The 13,992-nt window shown below is 52.5% G+C and overlaps 6 protein-coding genes across 6 annotated transcripts; 2 read left to right on the top strand and 4 right to left on the bottom strand.

The window, feature by feature from the left end:
• Positions 1-762: 762 nt before the first annotated feature.
• Positions 763-1,845, top strand: IAQ61_009724 (uncharacterized protein; the record flags this gene model as incomplete). The annotated part of the gene is made up of 3 exons (XM_003838603.2): positions 763-802; positions 854-1,160; positions 1,248-1,845. The coding sequence occupies 3 exons, from the start codon at positions 763-765 to the stop codon at positions 1,588-1,590; spliced, it is 690 nt and encodes a 229-aa protein (XP_003838651.2). The 3' UTR covers positions 1,591-1,845.
• A 217-nt stretch (positions 1,846-2,062) lies between these two features.
• IAQ61_009723 (uncharacterized protein) lies at positions 2,063-3,666 on the bottom strand. The gene is made up of 4 exons (XM_066098504.1): positions 3,204-3,666; positions 2,619-3,127; positions 2,325-2,503; positions 2,063-2,253 (listed from the first exon to the last, which is right to left on the bottom strand). The coding sequence occupies exons 1-4, from the start codon at positions 3,516-3,518 to the stop codon at positions 2,210-2,212; spliced, it is 1,047 nt and encodes a 348-aa protein (XP_065951663.1). The 5' UTR covers positions 3,519-3,666; the 3' UTR covers positions 2,063-2,209.
• A 246-nt stretch (positions 3,667-3,912) lies between these two features.
• IAQ61_009722 (uncharacterized protein) lies at positions 3,913-4,484 on the bottom strand (the record flags this gene model as incomplete). The annotated part of the gene is made up of 2 exons (XM_066098503.1): positions 3,913-4,170; positions 4,458-4,484. The coding sequence occupies 2 exons, from the start codon at positions 4,482-4,484 to the stop codon at positions 3,913-3,915; spliced, it is 285 nt and encodes a 94-aa protein (XP_065951662.1).
• An 882-nt stretch (positions 4,485-5,366) lies between these two features.
• Positions 5,367-7,366, bottom strand: IAQ61_009721 (uncharacterized protein). The gene is made up of 3 exons (XM_003838606.2): positions 7,008-7,366; positions 6,209-6,938; positions 5,367-6,160 (listed from the first exon to the last, which is right to left on the bottom strand). Exons 1-3 carry the CDS (start codon positions 7,239-7,241, stop codon positions 5,532-5,534), a joined length of 1,593 nt encoding a protein of 530 aa, XP_003838654.1. The 5' UTR covers positions 7,242-7,366; the 3' UTR covers positions 5,367-5,531.
• A 132-nt stretch (positions 7,367-7,498) lies between these two features.
• Positions 7,499-9,773, top strand: IAQ61_009720 (uncharacterized protein). Its single transcript, XM_003838608.2, has 2 exons — positions 7,499-9,264; positions 9,482-9,773. The coding sequence occupies exons 1-2, from the start codon at positions 7,888-7,890 to the stop codon at positions 9,734-9,736; spliced, it is 1,632 nt and encodes a 543-aa protein (XP_003838656.1). The 5' UTR covers positions 7,499-7,887; the 3' UTR covers positions 9,737-9,773.
• On the bottom strand, positions 9,774-13,747 carry IAQ61_009719 (uncharacterized protein). Its single transcript, XM_003838609.2, has 3 exons — positions 13,526-13,747; positions 10,683-13,467; positions 9,774-10,625 (listed from the first exon to the last, which is right to left on the bottom strand). Exons 1-3 carry the CDS (start codon positions 13,709-13,711, stop codon positions 9,952-9,954), a joined length of 3,645 nt encoding a protein of 1,214 aa, XP_003838657.1. The 5' UTR covers positions 13,712-13,747; the 3' UTR covers positions 9,774-9,951.
• Between the last annotated feature and the right edge of the window lie 245 nt (positions 13,748-13,992).

Below are 13,992 nucleotides of genomic sequence, written 5' to 3'. Positions count from 1 at the left end.
GAGACAGTGCGGCGGAAAAGCGCTGTTGTGTAAAGACGAACGCTAACCCAGGATACCCCAGAATTTCATATTCACAGTTGGCTGCAATATATCGATGAAATACAGCATGTATTTTCGATTACTTTAGTGCTATCTAGTTATATCATTTCAATTATACGGTCGCCGAGTGCGTGGCAACCGATCGGCTATGCGTCCTCCTGATCAATACTTTATCTTTGACTCTATAATCTATACGGGTAAACAGATCAACCTCTCACAAGACACTCGAGGGTGTCAATCACAGTTTCAGACCTTCCACAAACGGGCTTTACACCGTAGCCACATCATTCTCCGATGAGGTCCACTCAAGAATGTGCCATGAAGGCTTCGCATTGCAATCAAAGGCTTCTCCCTGGACCGTCCCATGTTCCAGACGGGCCGTCACCGCCTCAACACCTCATAATCGGGTCCATTGCAATCAGTCACGCGTGGCAATGTGCGCTAATCTGGGTTCTATTCTGGTATATCTTGCACACTCGCTTGTATATCGATGCGGTTCTTGCGATGGACCCGGAATGTACAAATTGTTCAGACTTGGCAAGCCCGTCGAGTACAATAAGCTAACCTCCAGTCACTTTCAAAACAAAAAGCCAGCTCGTCACACATTCTTGTCTTCTCGATACTTCAATAATCTGGTTTCTGGGCGCTGAGAATTCTCCATTGACTGTTGCTGGACTTGGATCATTTTCAAATTTTCTCATCTCACAACGCACGCGGTCAAGCATGCGCGCCTCACTCGGGCTTGCGGCTTTGGCGGGACTTGGTCAGTCTCGAAGCTCTCAAACTAAGAAAAAATACTAATACCACTTCTTAGCCATAGCACGACCATCAACAGATGCGCACAGCTTAGCAGCGCGCGCAGTCACGGTTGTTGATGCAGAAACTGGCTTCACCTTCTCCGAGTCCAAAGCCGCTGCCTCACTCTCTTCAAACATCGTGTATCGTATTGCCCAGCCCGCAAACGTCCCAGCCGGTCAGCCATACGACATTGTACTTCAAGTGATTGCCCCAAATTCGCTGGGCTGGGTTGGCCTCGCATGGGGTGGTGGCATGGTGAAGAACCCACTCACGGTCGCATATCCGAATGGACAAAAACCCACCGTTTCATCCCGATGGGCCACGTACGTACCACCATCCCAAGAATCAGCACATATCGCGCCCTTTCCTCCCCTCTCCCCTACAGTAAACCAATTAACCTCATATCTTAGCGGCCACTCCACACCCCAACAATACCCCGGCGCAACCTACACTCCCCTCACGACTGGCAACAAATCCAACTCCACGCACTGGCAATTCACAGCAAAGTGCACAGGCTGCACATCCTACACCGGCAGCTCCGGCGCCGTCCGTATCGATCCCAACAGCAGTAAGCGTTTGGGATATGCATGCTCCCCTAATAAAGTCGCATCTCCTGGTTCTCCTTCTTCTACGATCCCGGTGCACGATGTTTACAACTACATCACTCATGACTTTTCCGCGGGCGCCAATCCAAATTTCGCGGCCTTGCTGGATAGGAATGGGGTTTCGGGTGCGGAGATGCGGGGAATGTGATGTGTGAGGCCCGGCATTCCGCGTATTTTTTTTCGTTCTGGAAGGGAGGGGGGATGGAGAAGGAGGAGCTGGAGGAGAAGTAGTTTGAGAAGAGGGAGAGTATCAAGGGGGGTGGCTAGATTTTTTATGGCTTGCATTGTATTGATTTTGACATTTTTCATTACAGTTGATAATATTCTCTGCTCCCTCGCTTCGGAAGTGTACTTCGCTATTTGCCCTGCATATGCGGTGAGTACAAATGGGTGTTTATTCTAGTGTCTTGATCATCACCTGTCACTATAACCTCCTGTGCAGGAAATGTCTCTGAAAGAGGTTCTACCAGAACCCCCTAATTTACACAATAAGATATGCTGATACTCCACCCACAATCTCCAACACCACTATCAACATCAACAACTAATCAGCTCCCCTCCTAGCAATCACAACAGAGTAAACAATCCGCGAAAAAAAAAAGGTAAAAATTCAAATGATTCAGCTATCTACGTAAGTATGAAGGCATGTGTAACTAAGCACCCAAACACAAACAAAGCCCACAAACCGCACAAACTTGCGTTATTGAGACGGTCATCCACCACCGCTACACTAAATCTACGTCTCAATAATTGCAAACAGCCGCACCTCATGCCTTCTTGGCTACAGCACCAAGCGGCAGCTCCTTGAGCCCTGGTCAGGTGTTAGCACAACATCTCGAACAGACGGATGTGAAGAAACGGAAAGGGGGGAAGTCAACTTACAGCCGTCGACATCTTCGGGAGCCTGCTGCGGCTTCTTGCAAGCGTTGTATTGCTCAGGTGTCTGTACGGTGAGACCGGCTTTGGGGCACGCGGTGTTGAGGTTGCAGTTGTTGTCCATTGCTTTTTGGAGGGAGTCGCCTTCCCAGCCGAAGACGTAGTCACCATGGGCGGCGGGGCCACTGGGGGAGAAAGTGTGTTAGTGGGCGTTTGGAGGTGTGGGTTAGGGGGAAGTGGGGATGGTTGGTGGTGGTGGTGGGTATTGGGGGTAACAGGGAAAGAAGAAAATTAACATACCCAATGTTCATGGAGTAAACAAACGGATCCGAACCGTCGGTCGGCCAAAGATTCTTGTCGGCAAACTTGTTGACGTCCCACATCAACTCGTACATGACCTGCGGCAACTTCACAGGGTGACTGCTCGGACACGCACCACCTCCATTCGCCCCACTCCCCTGTCCATAAGCAACATGGCTCTGATGGTCGGGCGAGTCGAGATTCTTGCCATCCCAGCAGGTCGGGAAGATGATAGTCTGGCGAATGAGTTTGCACTTGGGGTCTTTAGGGATATTCACGGTATCAGAGCCCGTGCAAGGGGCGCCGCCGACAAACGTGGATTCCGAGGGCGAGGTCCAGCAGCGATGACAGATGTTTGAGAGTTGTACTTTGGAGGGGTCTGTGTTTGTGGCGGAGCCGGCGAGCATGCGGAAGCCTTTTTTGAAGGCGGTGGTTTTGCCGCTGGGGATGTAGTAGACGTCTAGGCCACCGTCGTTGATGAGTTTGCCTTGGGGTCCACCGTTGCCGATCTGGGGTTTTGTGTTAGGAGGAGTGGGTTGGAGAGCGAGAGGGTGCAGAAAGGAAGGGGGAATGGTGGCAAGTTACCTGGGGCACGCGGATGTATGTTCCATTCTTTGCTTTGAAGAACATGACTGCAGTCCAGTAGTTTGATTTGTCCTGGTTGAAGCTGCAAGATGTACACTTGGACAGCTTCGCCGGGTCGTTCGCCGGATCCATGGTGATGTTGAAGGAATCTCCGCCCACAATCTGATGAAGATGGGGCGTGTACTTCATCCCAGGATTCACCAGGGGATCTGTCCGCTCCACAACAAGTTGCGAACACGCAAACCGCAGCATATTCTGCGCAGCGGCATTCTGCGCCAGTGCCGCAGCTGTGGTAATAGCTGTTGTCCACTTCATCGTGAAGGTGCTCAGGGAGGGAAGGGGTGTTACTCAAAGACTGTCAGATGGTAGGTACTACCTCAACGTTTACGAAGAGAGAAAAAAGTTCAATGAATGGGAGAGTGACAAGCAGAGAAAAGAAACCAAAGAACCATGTATACACGGGGATCTCTTATAACAACCAGCAAGTGACCAGAAAACCCCAAGACCACTGTCAAATCAAAGCCTGTCCACGAGGACAACTGCCGGTACCACAAGGGGGAAACGTCCTTGATCGAGGAGAGATTCCGAGTAATGGGGGGTAATATATGTTCTGCGATCATTGGATGCAGCAGCTTGGGTCGCGATATTGAGAGACCCACCGTATATGAGACGCAGATGATCTACGGGTGCTCTCGACTGCCTTATGCCGTCAGTCGCTGCTGTGTAGTAGAATCACTCTAGTCAAATCACCGTAGATATCTCGATCATCAGACTTCCCGAATTCTTGATGAGGAGGCGTTTTTTGCCGGTCGTCAGAGTGCACTGGTGATGATGGAGGCATGGCGTTCATACTGAGTAATGGCCCAAGGCACTTGGCAACCTGAACTGTCGAAGACTTGATCAGGTCAAACGTCAGCTTAATGTCAGCTTTGAGTTGGGTGGCAGTGGTATTCCGTGGTTGATTGACCTGAGGAATCAAAGGTCTTGGACTTTTCTATGCCCGGACTCGGTGTGATGAATGCGAGATAGCAATGTACACCCTTTGGGCTTGAGACATTTGAGTCACTGCGTGTTTCCAGACAAATCTGCCCTCCGGCAGACGAGTGTAAGAAAGTGACGTCTGGTGTTACCCACTGGTAGGAGGAGCTTCGTAACAGCCATGTGTAAACTGTCTCCAACCACGAGGAGATTGACAGTGATAATTCTCCGCGATAGAGCCTCTTGACGGAACATGCACACTATGCCCAGGTCTACCGAAGCTTCCAGGCAAGTCCCAGCCATGAAAGCAATATCGTCGTGATCCCTGAACTTACCCAGAAGATCTTCACCTCTGAATCAGTACCAAATTACACTTGCACATCCGAAAGCCGCAGATTTGCAAACAACCATGCAAACATAGTCTCAGTCACTAGGGCTCCAGCCTCTCCCTCTCCCTCTTCCCCAACTCACCTGTAACATCTTGCCAGTGCCAAAAAAAAATCATCTTTAACACCTCGCCTGCACGCAATACCATACGATACATCAACCATCCCACCGACCCACCCCAACCCTCACCACCAGAGCATTAACACAAGCAGCCCTCTCCTCCACTCTCATCACACCTGGGAGCCAAAAATACCACAAGCGCATGCACAACCTCACCCACCTCATCAACACGGTGGCTAAATCCACAAATGCCGGAAATTAAACCCACAATCAAGTTTTTCTTTCCTCGCCATAGGGTGTGTGCAGTGGCGATCGTATTTATGCTGCAATATAAAATATCAATTGTAGAGGTTTTGTGGGGTGGAATGTGGTGGCGGCTAAATGCAGAGGTGCGGCTGTGTGCTGGGGTGGGTGATGGGGTGTGCGGCGTGAGGTTTGGTGGGCTGGGACGGGGTTGGAGGTGCTGAGCTGGGTTTGATCTGCGGTGGTTTTTGATATGTCAATGTTTGACGTCAGTCTCGGTTTCAATATCAGGTCTTAGGTACCATTTCAGTATATCAAAGCTATTGTCTCATGCCCTGCTACAGAAGAAAATCCGAAGGCGTGGGCGATCTTTGGAAGGGTTTGCAGGTTTGCTCTGGGTAGTTAAGGAGGGAGAATGTTGTGGTTAGGGATGAGAAATGCATGAGATGGCATTTGCTGCGTAATTGTAGATTTGGAAATACCGAGTCAACGTGATGTGCTGATATACTCCTTGTATTACTTCAGAGGCAAACTAAATCAAAGTTATACGCATTGTTACAGCTAACGGACAACTCAAGCGAGTATAATGAAACAGCTTTTGGCGAATCGCGAAACATCGTGATCACCCATCCCATCACTAACCATATTTTCTCCTCCGCATCAACGCCCAACAGCACCGTACCACCCCAGTCCAAGCACCGAACCAATAATAATCGCCACGGCTGGCGGGACATCAAACCACGCCGTCTCCGCATACGTAAGTGCCGCAACAACGACCCACCAAGGCTCCTCAGCCAAGCTCTTCCCATCGCTACTCTCCGGGGTCAAATAGCCAATCTCCCAAAGCCTATAAACAGCGGTAAACACCAGCCCAACAGCAGTAGCATTAATCCCTCGCAGCAAGCTCAACACCCACGGCTTTGTCCTCACAACCTGCCAGATACTTTGCACGCCGACCGCGATGATAATCCCGGGTGCAAAGATGCCCAAAAATGCGAGTAGCGCGCCAAAAACGGTTGGGATTCCTGTGGAAGCGAGGGTGAGGGCGCCGAGGTAGACTGAGAAGTTGAAGTTGGGGCCGGGAAAGGCCTGGATGATGGCGAGGCCGAGGAGGAAGTCGCGAGGTGAAACCCATCCTGGGTCGACGACATAAGATCGTAGCAGTGGGATGACGACAGGGCCGCCTCCGAAGATGATGGTGCCGGCTAGGTACATGTTGGAGAAGAGGTCGAAGGAGAGGGGCCGGGGAGACACAGTGCCGCGGACTGTCATGACGATTATGAAAGATGCTGCGGGCTGTTAGATCGGAGGGAGGGATGCAAGCTGGATAGACGTACCAAAGAAGGCTGCGATGAGCGATAGTCCAACTTTGACTGAGATGTTGTGTGTTCTGATGTCTGCTGTTGGCGTACTAATCGTACTTGGTGCGTTTCCCTCACTGTGTCCATCGTTACGACGACTAGATTCCGCTTGCTCTTGGTCTTCGAGAATTTGGTCTCTTGAAGTTGCCGCCTGAGCTCGTCTTTTAACAGCCTCTGGCCGCTGGACCTGCGATGGGATATTTTGAGTTGCAGGTATCTCCTCCAAATGGCCATCTTCATTCCTGGCTCTCCTCCTCTTTGCTGCATAACGCGCCCGAGCTTTGCCAATGCTCTGCTTCAGCCATACGTCCCAAAGCACTGTTATTACCCCACCGATGGCAATCAAAACGGGGAAGTACCACAGTGCGTTGTAGCAAAGTCCCGCACAAGCACCAAATATGACGAGGATTCTGGTGAGACGGTCCTTGATGGCTTTCTCGGACAATTGCACGGCGGCTAATGCAATGATGCCTACCGTACTCGCATTCATGCCAGTCAACAGAGCGTACACTGTTGGAGGTAGGCGATCAGGCATCTTCTGCACACCAAGTGATAGACCGTACATGCCGATTGCACCAGGGAGACTCCAGAGTAAGAATGCAAAGACTGCAGCACCCAGACCTGCGTGTAGCATGGCGATGCAAAACACCATTTTGGTGGAACCAGGACCAGGCAGGGCCTGGCATATTGCAAAGAGTTCCTGGTACTAAAACTGCCATGAGCAAACTCGAAGACAAGTGGATGGTCTTATTAGAATAGTCATGAATATACTCACAGTCTGCTCATCAATCCATTTACTTCCCACGTGGCCCGCGCCATCCACAAATCTACGATGCAGAATCTGGAAGTGCACAGGCGGTCCTCCAAACGCGGTGAAGCCCAGATCCCACATGCTCACAAACACATCTGCCAGTCGCCATCCCAGCTTCTCCGTGTTAGCCTGTAGCGCATCGCCGCGCCTCCTTCGCGTCTGCGCGCGCAGTGAACTGATGATAGAATGCAGAGGCATCGCTCATGTCAGTCGACCTGCGATGGAAGAGGAGAGTTATAATCATTGTTCAAGACGATAGCGATGTAAAAGTAAAAAAGACGTCAAGTCAACAAGAGCCAAGAAAGCGCACCGCAGGATTCGCCATTCTCCAATCACTCTGCCCACATGTTGCGACATTCGACGGGTTTGGCCGAAGCCAAGCCATGGCATATCACGTGCCTGCTTGCAACTCGAAGCGAGACCTGCCAACCGCTAACCCCTTTCCAGACGTCAAAGTCGCCTCGGTCAATCTTGACGTCCGGAGACATTGCAGATGGGGAGACTACCGAGATTGTTGTGACTTTTACGAGGTAGCCCTTCAAAGGCTCGGCGGCTATTTCACCGAAATGAAGCTTCACACAGGTCGCTGTGATGTGCTTGCGTCTGGCTTGTTCCTATTCTTGCGGGTCCTCAACTCCCCGCAAACCGGGAACGGGGGTATCGTGGAGTAATGGCAAGCTGCCTGCCATGTCTCTGCGGGATGGATGATTGGAGAGTGGGTAAGCGGAATATGGGGTCTTGGGGCTAATTGGCGATTCAGTGGCGAGAGATCGAACATGTATATACCGTGGGCGTCTGGGCCCTTCTTCCTGGTTTGTGATTGTGACTTCTTTGAAACGCCAAAATGCTTCTTCCCAAGCTCCATCAGATGTTGAGCCTGGCAGCCATTGTAGCAGCCTCGCCAACGCCACAGGACACGTCGAATCCTCTGGTCACACTCGACTACGGCACCTTCCAAGGCGCAGTATCAACTAAATACAATCTCACCTACTTCCGCAAAATCCCCTTTGGCGCATCCACAGCAGGTCACAACCGCTTCCGCGCTCCTCAACCACCAGCTCCCATCACAAATGGTACATACGACTCAAATCAAGCCTTCGACATGTGTCCACAGCGTACAGTCAACGGCTCAGAAGACTGCCTTTATCTCGGCGTATACTCGCGACCCTGGACCAAAGCCCAATCCCTTCGTCCTGTGCTGCTCACCTTTTACGGCGGCGGCTTCATTCGTGGGAGCGCCAGCTTTGACATGCCACCCTCTGGCTTCCCCGTTCTGAACGTCAGCACACAGAATGACTACGTAGTCGTCTACTCCAACTACCGCACTAACGTCTTTGGATTCCTCCCCGGTAAAAAGATTGCCCAACACCCTGATGTCGATCTCAACCCCGGCCTCCTAGACCAACAAGCAGCACTTAAATGGATCCAAAAGAACATCCATCATTTCGGCGGGGACAACCACAATGTCACCATCTGGGGTCAATCCGCCGGCGGCGGATCAGTCATCGCGCAGACCATCGCCACCGGCAACCGGGGCAAGAATCTCTTCCAAAAAGCAATGGTCAGCTCGCCCTTCTGGCCTAAAATCCATCGTTACGACAGCCCTTGGGCCGAATCTCTCTACCAACAGACCCTCCTCGACATCGGCTGCGCCAACACCACCACCACCGCTGACGACGAAATCCGCTGTCTCAAAACCGCCAACCTCCAAACCCTCCGCGAGACCGCGTTAAAACTATCGTCCAGCCAACAATACACAACCGCAACTTTCACCTGGGGCCCCGTCCTCGACACCACCTTCCTCACCCAACCCCTCTCCGCCCTCCTCCGCCACCCCAACCCCCTAAACGCAAAATTCACCCAGGCAAGCTACAATCTACACGAGGGCGAAAACTTCATACCCCCCGGCTTCCAAAACGCAACCTCAAGCACAAGCAGCACCGCCGACGGCTTCAACAGCTCCACTGCCTCCTTCGACGCCTGGCTGCGCGGCTACCTGCCCGATTTCTCGCCGCGCGATCGCCAGGCCGTCAAGGCGCTGTATCCCGCAGCTGGCCGCACCGAGGTGTTTGCGTGGAATACAACCTATCTACGCGCTGGATTCATCTATCGGGATCTCGTGCTTGCCTGTCCTGCGTATTGGATTGCGAAGAAGGCGCAGCGGGGCGCGTTGCTGCAGTATACGATTTCCCCGGCGAAACATGCTAGTGATGTGCAATATGTAAGTTTTTCTCGTCCTCGTTTTAACTTTTTTTTTTCATCTCTTTCTCGCCTTCCCGTGCCCCCTTGTTCCCCCTCCCCTCCCCTTGTTCCCCCTCCCCTCCCCTTGTTCCCCCTCCCCTCCCCTTGTTCCCCCTCCCCTCCCCTTGTTCCCCCTCCCCTCCCCTTGTTCCCCCTCCCCTCCCCTCAACCCACCCCAACTGACCCCCAAATCCCAGTGGAACACCCTCACCCCAATCCAAACCACCGACCCACTAACCTACACCGCCTACGCTGGCGCCATGGCCTCCTTCATCCAAACTGCCGACCCAAACGCCCACAAAGTCACGAATGCAACCGTCCCCGCCGTCCCCTTCATCACAAGCGGCCTTGAGTTTCAAATCACGCCCGAGGGTCTCAAGACGGGAAGGATCCCGTTGTTGGAGCAAAGGTGTGCGTTTTGGGAGAGGTTGGGGGGGAAGGTGCCCATGTGATATGTGGGTCTTGGACAATTTATAGTTTAAAAGGGGGGAGGAGCAGGATATTTTAGTTGCTGGGAGAGATGATGATGAATGGTATTGGAACGAGTTACAAGAATCCAAGTAAAAAAAGTTAAAAGACTTGCATGATGCCCACGATATCTAGGTACGCCCAGCCCCGACCAACGCCGTCATAACATCGTAAACGTTTGCACTCATAAAGATAACCCTCACTTTCTCTCCCCCTTCCTACCCGTCTTCTTCAACCGCGCAGACAGATCCTGCATTGCATCGGCCCAAGCGCTCATGCCCTCAATCGGCTTAACCGTGGTGCCACAAAAATCCCTCAAAAACGCACTCATCTTCTCTTCTCCATACTTCTCTCCATAGACAACCTCCGCACGCGTACTCACCTCCGTCTCGACGCCCTCTTTCCCCAGGCCAACGGTGAGTTCGAAAAGGACCTTGACTTTGGTCTGGAGTGTGGGGAGAAGCATGTTGGCGGCGATACCCATGCGCTCGTCCGACAGGATGAATTCCTCAGTAATGTAGTTGTGCTCGAGCCAGCGGATGCCTTCGGCGACGGCCAGGGCGGTGGCCCAGGCGTTTTTAATGAGGGCGAGGAGCGCGGAGATGCGCGTGTGAGATTGTGAGAGACAGTGGAGATGGGCGCGGATAAGTTGGAGGAAGAAGCGCTTGCTTGTCGTCAAGGCGCGGGGACGAGGTGCTGCAGAGTCACCGACGTAGGCGAGAGATATGGACTGGTTGGGAGTGTTGCCGCCAGTGGCGAAGGCATTGGGGTGAAAGTAGAGCTCGAGGTCGTTGAGATGGGTCATTGTGATACTGGTGGATGAGGCCGAGGTGATGCTCCATCCATGAGCTTGCTCGAGTGCAGTCACTTTGGCTACGGTCAAGTCAGCAAGGAAACAGTCTAATAGAACATTGAACCTTCAGCACATACCTTGTAAGTCACGAACTTCGCTTGTAGACCACCCACGACATTCTTCACGGACGCGCTCTGCGGCCTTGATCTCCTCCATGCACTCCACTTTGCGCTCCTTGATGGCCTCGATGCGCGAATCCTTCTCAGCAAGTTGCTGCTGGAGTTGGGCCAGACCTCGCTTCTTTTCTGCAATTTCTCCATCAGTGGCGACGAGACGCTCACGTGTTTGCTCCAATTCTTCGCGGTCGCAGCTATTGAGCTCGTCATGACGCTGCTGTAATTGCTGGAACTCTGTTGACAACGACTTGTGCTTCTCTGCCAAGGGGGGCAGTACAGTATCAAGAAGCTGTTCTTGATTGGCGAGGGTGGACTCGTCGTGCTTGAAACCATCCATTGTGTGTAGGAGTCCAGTCTTCAGATCCTGTAGCAAAGTGCTGCGCCATGTGTACCACTCCCCACGAGCCTCTAGGCGGGCGTTTGTCTTCAGATTCTTGAATTGGTTGTCCATGATGATGCGCTGATCCGGAGGCGCGGTTAGGTATTCACTGAAGAGCAATGGATTTTCCTCTAAAACATTGGCCTCCATTGTTCGGACGAAATGACGGCCATCAGAGATGTACTTCTTCATCTCGTGACACGCATGCTGGTAAAGTTCGTATTCTGGCAAGGTGCATGCGCCGGCAACAACATAACGATCCAGCGACTCTTCCTTCTCCTCGACTTCCACGTCATGAAATGCAGCAGGAGCGGCAGTGTGTCTCCGCTTCGTCGTACTAAGATCCATGAAGCGAATCTTTGTCATATCAAGGAATTCCTGCAGTGAGATACGCTCAACCTCTGAAACGTCATCCACAATGTTCTCCTCGGCCTTCTCTTCTTCCACTGCCTGCTCGCCAAAAACAACGCGTTTTTGGGGGCTCAAACTCTTCCTTGATATGGCCGCTGCTTTGGGTGTAGGAGTCTTCTGTTTGGGCGTAGGCTGTTTTTGAGGAGTCTGAGATTTCTTGGGCGTCATTCCCCGCTTGACTGGAGACATCAAAGATTGCTTTCTTGGCGTCGACAGCAGCTTGATGTTGTTTGAGAGCACTGCGGTGCTCTTAAGTGTAGGTTCCTCACGCAAAGCATTCAAGGGACTGAACTGTACTGCCGATAGAGATGAACGACGACGGTTCAGTATAGGGGCAGTAACCGGGTCATCGGGGATGGCCATTGGCGGCTTGAGAGGCGTCCGGTTATTCGGTGTAGTGATGGCAGATTTGGGTGTTGTAATGCTGGATTGGCTCTTGGAAGCGTTCATCGGAGTTCTGCGTACAAATGGTGATGGCTCAATGTCTTCAATGTCTTTCTGTCGGACAATCTCAGGGGTACCAGGATCAAGAGTCGGGTACACTACAGGAGGGTGCTCAGTAGGGGTCGCCTTCACATCTCTGAAAGGTGACGGTGCAGCTTCCACCTTCGACAGAGGACTTTGGTGCCTAGAAGACTTTCGAGGTGTTGGTGTCTTTGCAACAGAGATTGGAGATTGAGCAGCGACTGGCTGTTCTGGTGTTACTGCTGAGTTTTCCAAGCGTTTGATGCCTGGGCCGACGATTCTTGTGAACTCCATGGACAGGTCCTCATTTACATCGGCCGGTTGCATGGTGTCGTTCTTGATGCCCCCCATGGCCAACGTAAAGTCCATTGTCGCATCTTCCACCAAACTCTCTGTGCTGGCACGCTTCCCAGGGGCTGGTTGAGCAGTGCTCTTGATTGCTCCGATTGCCATTGTAAAGTCCATTGTAGCTTCTTCGGCAGTCTCCTCTACGGATTGACGACGCTGTCTAAGGCTTGTACGGCGATTGACAGGGCGCTTTGCAGGACTGCCTTGTGACGTATCCATCATAGAGACCCTGCGCTTTAGACTCTGCCTTCGCTTTGCTGGAGCATTCGACGCCATAGCTTGAATGCTGCCCAGCGGCATAGTGAGCTCCATGCTCATGTTATCGTCCATGTCAGAGCTCGGCGCATCCGAGTCTGGTTGAGCAACAATTCGTCCGACTGCACGAGTAATGTCCATGCTCATGTCTTGGTCGTCCTCTGCGACTGTGGCAGCGGGTGAAGCGGGGTTCACATTCTCCTGGTTGTCTTGAGCAATCGCAGTCTTTCTTGCCCAAGGTTTGAACGAAGACGTTACATCGTCATCGGCAATTTCCATGGTCATGTCGCCATCCTCATCAAAATCCAGTTTCTGTGTTCCTGCGAGCGTGGACGCCTGTCTCAGCGCAGCATCTAGCCTAGCGCTACTCTGAGAAGAGTCTTCGGCATCCGGACTCGCAATCAGCTGCTCTGTTGCGTTATCGTCTGCTTCCGAGTCGCTGCTTTCTTGGTCGGCCCCGCTTAAGGGACTGGATGAGTAGATATCGTCTGGGTTGTTGAAGTTCATTGGCGGAATGCCCGAGCTGCGGCGACGGTTCTTCTTCTGATGCTGGGCGCGCTGGTTCGCAGGTGAAGATCCTGGCTGCGGTTCTGGCTCCTCGGCTTGCTCTGGCGGTGTAGAGGGCGGCTCAGCGGGATCGGAGGCGGGTGCAGGCGATGCGGGTGTGGACGCCTGGGAGACATTGGAGGCTCGTCGCGTGGCGTCGGACGAGGCGGACGAGCTGGTTGCATCACGCATGTATTCGACAACATCCCAAGTGTGCAGAGTCGCTTCTGGGGCGAAAGAAACGCGTCGGCGGGCCAGTGATTTGCGACGTGCCTCTTTCCTCTTCTTCTCGTCTTCATCATTGGACGATAGGATCGACTTGACGGCCGGAATGAAGGCAGACTTTCTCAGTCAGTAATGCACGAAGTCTCTGCCTCTACGATTCCCAATTCCAACGTACCTTTCTACGGTTGCCTGCGCTTTCTTTGAGAGCGGGCGCCTCCAACTCCCCAAGCCCACCAGGGCCGATGCTTTTGCTGCGCGACTTGCGCGCCGTTTTTTTAGGCGACAATGTTGCCGGCGCCTTGAAGGATGTGTTTGCCATCAGGCCATCTGCGATATTTTCCTTGCCCTCAGAATGCGCCATGTTGTTTGCGTCGTAGGCTGTAGGCTGTCATGTGTCAAGGTCTGTGTTTGGGATGGAAAGCCAAAGTAAACAACACGAGAGCAACGCATCGGCAATGCCAAGCCCGCCCACTCCAACACCCCTGTGCGTCCTCTCCCCACTTCACTTCAAGCAAAGTACCTACTTTGATCAGAGCTGATCTCACTACTCTCGCTCAAGATGGATCAGCCTCGTGATATGAATATTTGATATTAATGCACAGCTTCCTCGGGGCCCACACTACCGCCAGAGAGCCATGCTGT

The sequence above is a fragment of the Plenodomus lingam genome (assembly GCF_022343315.1).
Source record: "Plenodomus lingam strain CAN1 chromosome Unknown contig_6, whole genome shotgun sequence".
Taxonomy (NCBI): domain Eukaryota; kingdom Fungi; phylum Ascomycota; class Dothideomycetes; order Pleosporales; family Leptosphaeriaceae; genus Plenodomus; species Plenodomus lingam.
Note: the sequence above shows the minus strand (reverse complement) of the source record. Positions and strands in the feature narration are given on the sequence as shown.

Excerpts from the sequence above, each read along its gene's own strand:
- IAQ61_009723 (XM_066098504.1), bottom strand. The coding sequence starts at position 3,518 with ATGAAGTGGACAACAGCTATTACCACAGCTGCGGCACTGGCGCAGAAT. Across the intron at positions 3,128-3,203 it reads CATACATCCGCGTGCCCCAG|ATCGGCAACGGTGGACCCCA; the intron begins GTAACTTGCCAC and ends ACAAAACCCCAG. Across the intron at positions 2,254-2,324 it reads TCCCGAAGATGTCGACGGCT|GGCTCAAGGAGCTGCCGCTT; the intron begins GTAAGTTGACTT and ends ACACCTGACCAG.
- IAQ61_009721 (XM_003838606.2), bottom strand. The coding sequence starts at position 7,241 with ATGCCTCTGCATTCTATCATCAGTTCACTGCGCGCGCAGACGCGAAGG. Across the intron at positions 6,939-7,007 it reads AATGGATTGATGAGCAGACT|TACCAGGAACTCTTTGCAAT; the intron begins GTGAGTATATTC and ends TGGCAGTTTTAG. Across the intron at positions 6,161-6,208 it reads GCTCATCGCAGCCTTCTTTG|CATCTTTCATAATCGTCATG; the intron begins GTACGTCTATCC and ends AACAGCCCGCAG.
- IAQ61_009720 (XM_003838608.2), top strand. The coding sequence starts at position 7,888 with ATGCTTCTTCCCAAGCTCCATCAGATGTTGAGCCTGGCAGCCATTGTA. Across the intron at positions 9,265-9,481 it reads ATGCTAGTGATGTGCAATAT|TGGAACACCCTCACCCCAAT; the intron begins GTAAGTTTTTCT and ends CCCAAATCCCAG.
- IAQ61_009719 (XM_003838609.2), bottom strand. The coding sequence starts at position 13,711 with ATGGCGCATTCTGAGGGCAAGGAAAATATCGCAGATGGCCTGATGGCA. Across the intron at positions 13,468-13,525 it reads GCGCAGGCAACCGTAGAAAG|TCTGCCTTCATTCCGGCCGT; the intron begins GTACGTTGGAAT and ends TGACTGAGAAAG. Across the intron at positions 10,626-10,682 it reads CGAAGTTCGTGACTTACAAG|CCAAAGTGACTGCACTCGAG; the intron begins GTATGTGCTGAA and ends ACTTGACCGTAG.